At 54.3% G+C, this 12245-nt stretch overlaps 1 protein-coding gene across 1 annotated transcript in view; it reads right to left on the reverse strand.

Annotated features, from left to right (window-relative positions):
* Window positions 1–1124: 1124 nt before the first annotated feature.
* Window positions 1125–12245, reverse strand: part of EZR (ezrin) — a 44611-nt gene continuing 33490 nt past the window's right edge. Inside the window, exons 8-14 of the mRNA XM_043456940.1 lie at window positions 8209–8305; window positions 4675–4838; window positions 4361–4491; window positions 3556–3716; window positions 3129–3221; window positions 1727–1963; window positions 1125–1572 (exon numbers count right to left, since the gene is read on the reverse strand). Of these exons, the coding sequence (XP_043312875.1) occupies window positions 1408–1572; window positions 1727–1963; window positions 3129–3221; window positions 3556–3716; window positions 4361–4491; window positions 4675–4838; window positions 8209–8305 (1048 nt within the window). The 3' untranslated portion in view covers window positions 1125–1407. The remainder of the gene's footprint in view (window positions 1573–1726; window positions 1964–3128; window positions 3222–3555; window positions 3717–4360; window positions 4492–4674; window positions 4839–8208; window positions 8306–12245) is intronic.

A 12245-nucleotide genomic window follows, 5' to 3' on the forward strand; every position in this document is an offset into this window, starting at 1 on the left:
CCCTGGTTCCCCTGTGCTTAGCAAATAGTGAAATTATGTGTCTCAAAGAGGAAAGACCACGGTGAGTATTTAATTCCTTCCCCCTTGGCTGTGGAAAACTGTTTCTGGAGGCCATCAGCTGGGAGTCATTTCGACCAGGTAAGGGTCACCTGAGGAATGCCGGCCTCTCAGCGCAGTTGCCAGCCTGTGCAGACAGCGGGTCAGAGAAAGGCCCCTTGCCGCTCCAGCGCCTGCCTGGAGACACCTGCCACTGCCTCCTGCCTTGGGTTCATCCCCGCAGGACGTCTCAAGGGGAAAGGACAGGAAGGCCGGGAATGAGCAGACAGCTACCGGCTCTTCGCAGGCGTGCTGGGGAGCAGGAGGAGGTCAGAGCAGGTTCTGCCTGTGGAAGGACTGAGATCCTAACCAGGTCAGAAGGGCCCTCACGGCTGGTGTCCGAGTTATCAGAACAGCCTGTGTGGCTTTCGTAAATAAGCAGCTCTGATAGAAAATTCAAATGCGCGCACAGTCAGTTACACACAAAAAGAACACTAAAAGCAAAACCAAAAAAAAAAAAAGTCATTTCCCAGATGTGAAGCCAGCAGTCGACCAGCCTCCTTACTGCCCTCAGGTCATGTCAGATTCAGGGCCGTGGTTTTTAATATGTAATTCTTTTATTATTCTGTAAAAGGTAACAAAATATACAGAATGAAACTTTCCCTTTTTTTAAACTAATGTTACAAACCCACATTATCGCTTACATATAAATACTATGCTCTATAGCTGATCATTATTTAGGTGTGTAAGTCCAACAATGTAGCCCTCTACCTGTTAAGCAAAAAGAAAAAATTTATCCAGAGTACAGTATCCAGCATTGTTTATCCTGAGGAATCGAATGATCACAGGATTTCGTCAACTGAACTGAAGGCCTGGAGGAAGGAAATGGTGTGCGTGCGTAAGGGATTGCGTCAAACTTTTCACCCTTCAAAAAACAAATATACAGAGGAGGATCCTTCATAGAAATCAAGAAGAAAATCAATTTCAGCTAATTTCAGATAGAAAAAAAGTATGGCACAGAATATAAGCCACGATGTGGTTTTAATTATACTGAATCTGTATCACACATGCCAGCATGGAGGAGTTAGTTATTTCAGACTTTACAGGCATCTTTCCTTAATTGATTTCGTCCTGCTCCAAGCAAAAAAAAAAAAAAAAATGGGAAGTGATTCAATAAAAATAAAAATAAGAATCAGGCCTGTTTGGCACTATGATACAATTGGAAAAAATAAACCAGGGAAACTGCCGCCGGTCCCAGCCCCAGAACACTCCCACTGAAGTAACTGCCCTCTTGGTAAAGGACCCCGAGCCGGGAGAGGGTGGCGGCCGCAGGGCCGGGGGCGGCGCGGGGTGGAGCCGAGGCCCGGCCCCTCACATGGCCTCGAACTCGTCGATGCGCTGCTTGGTGTTGCCTTGCCGGATCTGCCGCAGCGTCTTGTACTTGTCCCGGCCTTGCCTCATGTTCTCGTTGTGGATGATGTCGTTGTGGGTCCGCTTGTTCTCGTCTCTGGCCTGGGACAGCTCACTGGTCAGAGTCTGCAAGGGGAAGCGGCCCGCGGTCAGCTCCAGCGGCCCGCGGTCAGCCCCATGGCCCGCCCCGGCCCCGCCCCGCCCGGCCCCGCCCCGGCCCCGCCCGGGCGCCCCCGCCCCGCCCCGCCCCCGCCCCACCCGGCCCCGCCCCGGCCCTCACCATCAGCTGCCGCTGCACGCGCTCGTTCTTCTCAGCCTCGGTGACGCGCTTCTCCTCGTTGCGGTCGCCCAGGATGCCCTCGCTGGACAGCTCGGCGCTCAGCTCCGAGCCCTCCTCCTGCGGGCCCTCGTGCACGTGGTAGTTCACCGGCTCGTAGGCCGGCGGCGGCGGCGGCGCGGTCATCACCAGGTGCAGCTCCTCCCGGGTCTTCACCAGGTCATCCTGGGCTTCCTTGGCCTTTGGAAGCAGGTTGAGAGGCAGGTGAGAACGTTCACAGACAACCTCGGGCCTGAATCCTTAGGGACCACCTTTTAAACGAAGGCCCACTGTCCGTGGGGAGAGCAAGATCCTGCACCCTCCCGTCCCCCGCCGGCTGGATGCGGCGGGCTGCAGCAGCGCTGAGCCGAGGGCCGGGCTCTGGCTGACCTGGTGGCCGGTCCACCGTCTGTGCAGCTGCCCCCAGGTCTGGAGACCCGGGTCAACTGCGCCCGCGGCACTGAGAGAACGTAGACACTTTTCTAAGTACTATAACTTCTTTACAGTCCCTGTACATGCTTACTGTATATACTTTTGAAAAAAATATGATGAAGCCCTCCAGCCACTGAAGGCTTTTGATGTTCGATTTTACTTTCCCCCAGTGGCAGGCTGGGCATTGCTTATCAAGCTCCTCCCTGCCTGTCAGCAGGTGGTTCACACCCTTCCTCACCCCATAATCCTTCCAGCAGCTTGGGCAGGGGTGGGGGAGACACCGCACCACCATCCTGACCCTGGAGATGTGTTTAGTTTGTACCTGTTTTGTAATCCACTTCTTTCATTTAATACTTGAGCACTTTCCTCAAAAACCCAAGGACCAGTCTCTTCTGGACACAACTCGGGTTGGGGGATGGGGGTCCCCCATGAGGGGGAGGGGGCCACCACAGGTGAGGAAGTGTGGAAAAGGGCTGGTGAGGGGAGAGGAGCCCCGCAGCCTGGCAGAGGTCTACCCTCCGAACCCCGGGACCCGTGCAGTCTGCCCGCGGGAAGGATGCGGGTCTATTACAGCAGCAACTGACTAAACCTCTGGGTGGGGGGTTTGGACACCCCACAAGCTAGGTAATGCTCGTCCTGGCTCTATAACAGGGAACCGAGCCTCAGAGGTGAGGCCGCCCACCCATGGCACAGGAAGGAGTAGCCAGAGCTGGACTCGGGGGGGGGGGCCTTAGAGACCCCCAGGGTGCAGGTCTTCCCCCACACCGCAGGGAGCATGTTAGGAGCGGCAGAAGGGCTCAGGGCCGGGACTCTGGGCGTCCTGGGGGCACGCATGTAATCTGACTTAGAGCTAGTTCCTGACGGGGCGTCCCGAGCCCAGAAGGTGGTGTCCCAGCTGAGCCCCCGCCCCGCCTTGCCGGCGCCCCGCGCTCACCCGGAGCTGCCACTCTTCCACCTCGTTCTCCTTGCGCCGCCGCGCCTCCTCCAGGAGGGCTATCTTGGCCGTGTACTCGGCGAGCTCCGTGGCCTGAGGAAGGAACGGAAGCCCAGATTATTTCCAGAACGGTTTCAGCACGCCACTCGTGAAGGAAGGGTCACATATTTTGGTATATGGTGCCCCATCCCTGGCCAGCGGTGTCCATCGCCCGCAGTGTCTGAGGCTGCACCTCGCCGGGGCTGCCGAGTCCATCCCCCACCCAAGGCCCAACCACTGGGGGGCTTCCCTCCCCACCGGCCACCTTACACCCTCAGATCACTTTACAGCCCCGCCATAATGTACAAACGATCATCAGGCAGGTGTCACTCTGCCAGTCCCCAGGGGCAGCCTCCCTGTAACCCAGCACGAGGCCAGCGGCTCCTACCAGCTGCTCCTGGCTCTTGATCTGGTCGGCTGCCTGCTTCTCCAGCTCCTCCTTGGCGCGCAGCGCGGCCAGGCGGTCAGCCTCCAGGCGCCCCGCCTCTTCCTGGGCCCGCTTCCTCTCCTCCTCCAGCTTCAGGGCTCTCTGGATCTGGTCGGAGAGCTCTAGAGAGAGCGCAGAACCAGAGCTGCTCGAGGTGCGGTCGGGAATCCCTCAAGTCCTGCCCCGATTTCCCCTCAGGGGACCAGGTGGGACCGTGGCAGGAATCACCCCTATGCTGCGGAGCAGGGGACCGGGTTCAGGGCCGCTCCTCCCAAAGACCCTGCGGGGAACACTGGGCGACTGGTTCCTCAGGGCACACAGGACCACATCCCCACGGTGAGGACACCCCCCACCCCTCCCGGGCTGGCTGAATCCTCGCCCGGCTGCTCTCCTCAAACTCAGGAGACCGGGACCACTCCCTCGGCTCTCGGCTTAGGTGGTCCGTGCAGCAGGGCTCGGGTGAGCTCGGCAGAGCGCTCTGCCTCCGCGAACCTCCACATCCTCATCAGGAACAGGGGGATAATTCAAACCTCACCCCACCACACCCTGGGGAAATTTAAAAGGTTTACATCCAGCAGCATTCGGCACAGAACCCACAGAACTAGCTTCTAATCCCAATCACAACTTTATCATGTCTCTTCTCAAAGTCTCTACTTTGGGTGTGAGCTTAACGGAAAGGGGTCCCTCCGGGTTGCCTGTGTACCCACCATCCGACCCTCCCATCACAACTGGACCAGAGCCCCTCCTCCCAGGAGGCCCCGCCCACCTTTCTCCGCCTTCCTGGTTTTTTCCTCGTAGTCCTGAAGCCTGAGCATCAGTTCCTCCTTCTCACGCATCATCTGCTCTTTTTCTCTCTCCACGGTTTCTCTCCTCTTCTTCTCGGTTTCCAACTGCTGCCTGTTTCCAGGAGGGGAAGGTAAGCATGGTGTCCACACAGCAGCCTGCTCGTCCCAGCCCCGTCCACCCGGCAGAGGACACAGGTGACAGCACTGACCCCAGCCGCCCGGATGGCTCCCCGCCTCGGGGGGCCCGCACACTGGGATCCCCGCCCCGCCCCTTCTAGTCGCCCCGCCCCCTCACCTCTCCAGCTGCTTCTGGTGCTTCTCCTCCCGGGCCTGGGCCTTCATCTGCTGCACCTCAATGGTGTCGGGCTTCCGGCGGCGCATGTACAGCTCGTGGTTCCCCATGCAGAGCTGCAGGATCCGCTTGTTGATCCGCAGGCGGGGCGCGTAGAACACGAAGTCCTGCGGGACAGAGCAGCGTGGACGCTGACGCGGGGATGCGGGGTCTCTGGCTTGCTTCTCCCAAACCCGACCCCACCCAGTGGAAAGCCGCTGACCCCAGCAACGCGAGGAGGGGGTGTCCTCGGTGCCAGGGGGCGAGCATCCTCTAGGACAAGCAGAGGGATTATGTGCAGTCAGCGCACGCCTGTGTGTGCACACACAGGAACCCCACAGCTGGACCAGCGGCTGACATCCTCCTCCAGCCCCTGATGGCCCCATCCCTGATTCTTGCCTGGACAGCGCAACTTCTCCTATTTGAGTTTCCCTCTCCTCCGCCTCAACCTTTCACTTCCCACCACTGCCAGCGCACCGACTGGGGCACCGCTGGAGCTTCAGTGCCAGCCGGGCAGCTCCAGGACCCCGTACGAATGGCCTGGTGCCCGTGAAGGCCTTCGGGCCGAGCCCCCCTTCCACTCAGCTGCACCCTCACCAGGAGCAGGCCTCCATGGGCCCCCCTTCGTGTGTCACGTCCAATCCCACACGCCCGCGGCTGTCACTTCGGTGCCCACTGTGGCCGATGGGAGACATCAGCCACGGGGGCTGCCAGCGCCTCACCCTGCCGGCCTGTCCCGGTATCTTCCACCCCGAGTCAGCCTCTTGGCGCGCTGGGCCATGTTCGCGCACCTCTGCCTTGACGGGACCAAACCCACTCTCTGTTTACGGGCATCCAGGGGACACCTACTTGCGGGGCAACAGTTCACGCGGCCCTGCCGTGTCTGACCCCATGACCCTGGGCAAGTCCCTCCACCACTCGGAGAGCCTCAGCGTCTTCAGCTATACAATCGGTGGCTTTGTTGTCAGGACTGAGTCACAACATATTCCCAGGGACTGAGAAAGGCATCTGGCACAGTGAAAGCTGGCTGATACAAGAAACGCCTGGCTCAGACTTCGGGCTGCCTTACGACACCGCTACTGGAAAGCCTTCTTGAAAACAACAGAAATCACAGCACCCAAGGGCTTCCTGACTCTGTGACCGCATGGGTCTGGGACACAGTCTTCTTTCTTGGCTCCTGGTCACCCGTGTGACTAACACAGGTGACAGAGGAACAGTGTGGTTTAGAAACTCTGCCTAAAAGTTAAGAGTCATCTGCTTCCTCTTCCTGCTTTCCTTGCTCCTGGGAACCACAGTGCCCTCCGCATCCAGACTGGAACAGGGGAGGGTGGTCTGAAACAAAGGACCAGCCCTCCTGAAGCCTACAGGAACCTGCCAGGTGAGCTGGTCGACACACCCAGGAAGGGCTCAGTCTCTCCACCTGTCCCCAAACGCGGGGGAGTGATGGCAAGCCACAGAGCCCACGGACTTCCTGGGCAGGGCTCTCCTTGGGGTTTCACACGCTTGTTATTAAGTCATCGGGTTTCCCAAGGAGCAGGGAGAAACAGGTATTTTTATCACCCACCTTTCTCCTGTTACACGGGAAAGCCACCTCTCGTGACTGCACAGCCCTGCTACCCAGGTGGGTCCTGGCTGTGGTTCCCAAGTATTTGCAAAGAAACTAATGAAAAATGTCACTTAAAGAGGAAAAAAACAAACAAACCAAGGGTCAGAACTGCAGGTGACGCTCCCGGAGAACACAGCCGCCCAGACACAGGGTTGTGAGTGCCGGGGATGGCGAGAGCACTGGTGCAAGGGAGACGAGGAAACTCCCACGCTGCCTCTGCAGGTGGACAGTTTCTGACTTCAAGTTAAAAACTAGAGGCTAACATTCAGAGATTTCTAAATCCACGTCTCCAGTCCAGGCCTCCTGATGCAACTCGGGGCAGGCTAACTCTGGCAGAGAATGAGATCCTCAAAACGGAAACCAGGAATGCTCAAGGAAAGTGAATCCAAGGTCCCAAGGAAACAGGTGAGCCTCTGGGCTGCTCCCTGCTTTCATCAGCTGGGCAGGGCCTGACGTCAAGGGCAGGTCTCCACCCTTCTGCTTTTTCCATGGGGCATGCACCAGAGGCCCTTTTCCAAGGGGAGCCAGCTGTCTCGGCCCAAAGCAGGCCCACCCTTGCGTCAGGGCTTTGACCGTTCACGACTGGAAGGTCCCAGTGCAGGAGTCAACACATGGCGCCAAACTGGGGTATCTGAGCGGCTGGCTGGGAGGAGGAGCCGCCTGGCCAGGGCGCGGGGCTGGGGCTCAGCTGGGGGCTCCCTGGGGGCGCTGCCCTCCACATGGGTTCAGGGGTCCCTCCCCATGTGGTACGGCGACCTTTGGGTTTCTGGATTTGTTGTTACGTGCAATGATGCTGTTAAATCCACTGCCAGAGGGCACTGCCCTCATTTCCCGGTTTCATCTCTCCACTGGTGTCTATACCTCCTGGAGTGGGATCCGCCCTGCTCCGCTGTGCCCACCATCCTAGAGTCGCACCTACACGCAGCACGCAACCTGCAAAGGTCTCTCCCTTTTTCCCCCTTTAAGTGATGGCTTCACATAAAACCAGATTATAGTAAAAGTACACTTGGCTAATTCAACCCAGTGCATTACAATTGCCTCTGCTTGGGAGTTTATGATTATATCCTTCCAGCTTTGCAAAAGCTAAACTTAAACCCAATTTGAAAGCACATACAACTTAATTCTTCAACAGTCTACCTAGAATTCCTACTTCTGTCCGTAAACTTCTTTAAAAAGGCTCTGAACAATCAGTAACATCTCAAGTGCAGCCTGTACCGGGTCGCAGGCTCTCCTCGCCACCCCATGTCACCGCCCACATCACGCGGGGACACTATGACCCTTGGTTCGTGGTGCCGCATATTAATGTGACCTGTTACCATGGCGCCTGAGAGTCTGTATTAAACACTTGTTTCATTTAAAACAAATGTTCAACTACTCATGGAGCAGAGGAGTCAAGAGTTTGCAAATAGCAGGAGTACTGAAACTGTCTCTCAGTAAGGACAATACTTGGCCCCATGGTGTTCAGACCTCTGGTTTTCCCTGAGGACTAACCCCCTGGGAGGAACAGCTGGATAGCAATGCTACATGCTGACCCCTGAGCATCAGCCATCAGCAAGCGCACCCAAGTCCAGGAGGGCTCCCAGACGTGTGTCTCCCAGCCTAACGCTGTTACCTGTGGAACCAAAATTACCCAAGACACGGAAGTCCTTTTCCGAACCGTAATTTTGGTAAAATTCACAACAGGCTCTAAGAAGGGTAAGAGAACTCCTTCAAGCAGCAGTTTTTTTGAGAACAGATTTCCGAGTAGAAAACAAACTCCTCCCCTCTGCCACCCCCCCAACAGGTAGTTCTGAAATCACTGGTTCCTTGTCACACACAGAAATCTGTTATCTTGGAGACGCATTATGGCTGCCAGAATGAAAAAACAGCAAAGGTAACTGTCATGGACTTACAGGAGCCTTCTTGTCGATGGGCTTGATGACAAACTTCTTGTCATTGAAAGAGATGTTCCTGATCTCGCTCCATGGGAAGCCAATCTTTGGGGTCAACCTAAGGTCCAAGAAAAAAAAAAAAGGTGGGAGAAGTTAGATGTGTACTTGGATTGGCTAAGAAAGGTTTGCAAACCCATTCTTAATTGTTTTTAGTTCAATTACAAAAAGCATAAAGCGAGCCCAAGAATCACAACATGTAATATCCATCATAGCCAAGACAGCTGCCACCTGTGCTGGGCAAGATGACGGGGGCGGGGGGGGTCCCGTCAGCATGGAGCTCTAGGAGGCCTGAATAAAGCTCCCATTTAACACATCTTTCTCGGTGACTGCAGCCATCTCCCGGCTTGTAATCTTGAGGTCAACTTGGATGCCTAACCAAGCACATCCTTTTTCATCCTTTAAACCTCTCTTACAACCATCCTTTGCAATTCATTCCCACATCACCACCCTGACACCTCTCACGTGCCAGCAGCCTAATCAAGTCCCTTGTTGCTGGAACCCTACTTCCCGTCTGATTAATGACCCGTTTGTTTACTCCATTCCCCTACTCAAAAATGCCAACACGGCCCTAACCTCACCCGGTTTCTAAAGATGAAACCCACAGTCCTTAACTTAGTATCCAAGAGCCTTCTAACCGAGCCCCAGCGGCCGGGTTCAGCCCATCCTGTCAACACAGGGTTCACTGCTGCCACCCCCTGCCTGGAAGGGTCTCCCACCTCCCTCCCCCACCATTCCCGGACCTGCAGAGCTCAGGCCAGCTCATTCTCCCTCTTGCGACAGCCCTTCTCCTCTCCAGGTGCCATCCCTTATACTACGCAAACTATTCTTGTGTTATTCACATTATTACATTATTACTGAGCTCTCTGAAAACCCTTTCCCAAACACGCTCTACCCAGAGCAGCTGCTCACAAATGGAGAAGGAAAGCGCTTAGCATGGTTCAAGTCCAGCGTTTCCTTGCTGATTGTGTCTGGGTGGTTGCTTCATTGCTGAAAGTGGGGGTGTTCAAGTCACCCCCCCACCCCCCCCCCGCCGTCACTGTATTGGTGTCTGTTTCTCCCTTCAGAACATCTGTTTGCCTTCAGGTGCTCTGATGCTGGGTGCACGTTTATGTACAACTGTTACATCTTCTTGGTGAGCTGAGGGCATGGTGTGGATTCAGCTCCTCTGGTTCTCATTTGCATGATGCACGTCCTCCTGGCGGGCCAGACACCTTCCTGGACACGTTCCAGCCCAGCGCTCGGATCATACACCCTAACGAGAGGCCCACTGCAGTCCTACTCAGTCACGACTCGTCCACCACTGGCCAGAACTCTGGGTTTTTAATTAGCATTCCTGGGAAGGCTCACTGTATGAATTTAAGACCACCACGTTGCTCTATGAACTTTGTAATTCCCACCCTATTCTATTTTCCGCCCGCTTGGGAGACAGAGCCCCCGCCACCCCCCAGGAGGAGTGACAAGGATGGGAGGGTACCATCCCCCCTCCCCAGAGGGGAAACAAAGCCCCTCCTTTGGAGCCCTTTTTCGGCTTTTGCCTGGAGGAGTCCTCCACCCTATTCTTGCGACACATTTACCATGGATACCTTTCCAGAAGGACGGACAGATCCTCAAGGCATCTTTCAAAGATGCTGCTGTCAAAAACAGTCCTTGCCTGTGAGCCATAAACCTCCAATTTAGGAAAGGAAAAGGGCGGAGGCCTACACTGCCTACCAGCATGTTTAACCAAAAACAGACGGGCAATGTAGGTCCTGCTGTGACGACGCAAGCTGAGTCGAGGCAGTGGGGGTGGCCTCTGAAGGCCGGGAGAGGGCACCTAAGCCTCTTCAGGGACCCAGGAGTCAGGGCACTGGCCAGGCTGTGGTTTAAGGGTCAAGCCCTTCTGGAACACATCCTTTTGCAAGCATTCTCCTATAGGACCACCAGTGCCCGTTGAAACAGATCTGGTTAGCACACTTCAAAGCACTCAAAAAAGCATGCAAGGAGTTTGTTTGTTCAGTTACTATGAGATATATAATGTTGCTGTTTAGTAGTTCAGTCGTGAACGACTGTTTTGCCAACCCCAAGGGCTGTAGCCCGCCTGGCTCTCAGTCCGTGGGATTTCCCAGGCAAGAATACTGGAGTGGGTTGCCATTTCCTCCTCCAGGGGAATCTTTCCAACCCAGGGATCGAACCTGAGTTTCCTGCCTTGGCAGGCGGATTCTTGACTACTCAGCCACCGGGGAAGCCCTATCATTTAAAGTCATTTTGTTTACAGGTCTCTGAACAATGGAAAGGAACTCAGCACATCATCTGTCCCTGCCATGGACGTCAGCCTCCGTCCTTCCATGGAAAAGCCATGAAGGAGAGACAGCAGGCAGGCATCAGCTGCTTCAGAACACTTTGTTCCGAGGAACACATGGCCAGCGTGCTGGGAAGGGCAGAGGTGCTGGAACCAGCCTCAGCCTTGCAGTCAGCACTGCGGACCGGGCTTCCAATGCCCTGAACTTTCAAGAGCCAATGATTTGTTCTCTGGCTCCTAGTTTTATCTGGGTCTCTCCAAACAGTTTCTAACACAGAAAACTTGGACCTTCAGGCTCGACAGGCATGTTTCTCTCAAGAGCTGGGCACCCCGTCTCCATGGCCTCCAGCTTCGGCCCTCTGCTGTGCCTGCAAAGTTTATCTTTGTAAGACTGAAACCTCATATAACAATTTAGAGTCTCCATAAACATGACTGTAGGGACAAAGATGAGGACTAAACGCGAAATTTCTGACTCACTCCTGAGTTAAAGAACCTCCTTTAATTCTTGACCATAATTGTAAGCCAACAGAGGTTTTTCTTTCTTTTTTTCTTTCTTTTTTGAGTTTACTTACAGGACACAAACAGAAAAAGACCCACAGAGAAGATTTCTAAAGGGTTTGTAAGTCTGTTTTGTGCATGTGCTCAGTTATGTCCGACTCTTTGTGACCCCATGGACTGTAGCTCCTCTATCCATGGGATTATCCTGGAAAGAATACTGGAGTGGGTTGCCATGTCCTCCTCCAGGGGATCTTTCCATCCCAGGGATCGAACCTGCATCTGTTATGTCTCCTACATTGGCAGGCAGATTCTTTACCATTGCGCCACCTGGGAAGCCCAAGTCTGTCCTTACTTAGGCATAAAAAAAATTTTAAGTATAATTCGAGAATAACAGGGAACCAGAGCTCTTTGGAGTAACAGCCAGTTCCAGGACTGGAGCAGAATCTGGGACATCTGGAGGTGCTGGAAAGGAAGAAGTGACTTGAAAATCTGGGGTCAGAGGAGGGCATAGGAGCCAACTCAAAGGAGCTCCAAAAAGCAAATCTCAAACAATCTGAGCAACAAAGTAACTGTTTAGGTTATGATCCGTTGACGAAGACACATACCCATGAGTCCGTATTAATATCAGTAACTAAACAATAAATGGGAGAGGAGAAAGTGGCTCCTTTTAGAATTCCATTAATATCTGTAAACAAAATGATTATTAAAAAAAATTCACTTCTCATACCACAGTAATAACTGTTTTATCCAAGTCTCAACAATGGGTGTAGAATTAATAGCTACAAGTATAATGAATAGGATATTCACTAGACTCTCCCGTAAATATACTTATCAATCTCAAAAAGGAGGAGAGTAACTTTGCAGGAAGCCAGGCAGATGTCACCCTGACCTGAGATTCAAGTCAACACCAGAAGCAGGATATTCCGACATCACATGCCACATGGAAGGGCACGGCAGCACTTTTGTAGGACTTTTGCCTAAAGTGCACACCTCAGATCTTATCATGGGAAAGGATCAGATCCAAGGTGAGGGATTTTCTAAAGAGTCAATGTCAATTCTTCACAGGGGTCAAGGCTGTGACAGACAGACTGTGGGACTGTCCCAGATGGAAGGAGACTGGGGGGGTGGGGGTGGCGGGAAGGTTAAGGCTGGCAACTGAATGTAGGTGGGATTCCAGGCAGATCCTGGGCAGGAAAGGAACATGAGTGGGAAATCATGGGAA

The sequence above is a fragment of the Cervus canadensis genome, chromosome 33, assembly GCF_019320065.1.
Source record: "Cervus canadensis isolate Bull #8, Minnesota chromosome 33, ASM1932006v1, whole genome shotgun sequence".
Lineage (NCBI taxonomy): Eukaryota > Metazoa > Chordata > Mammalia > Artiodactyla > Cervidae > Cervus > Cervus canadensis.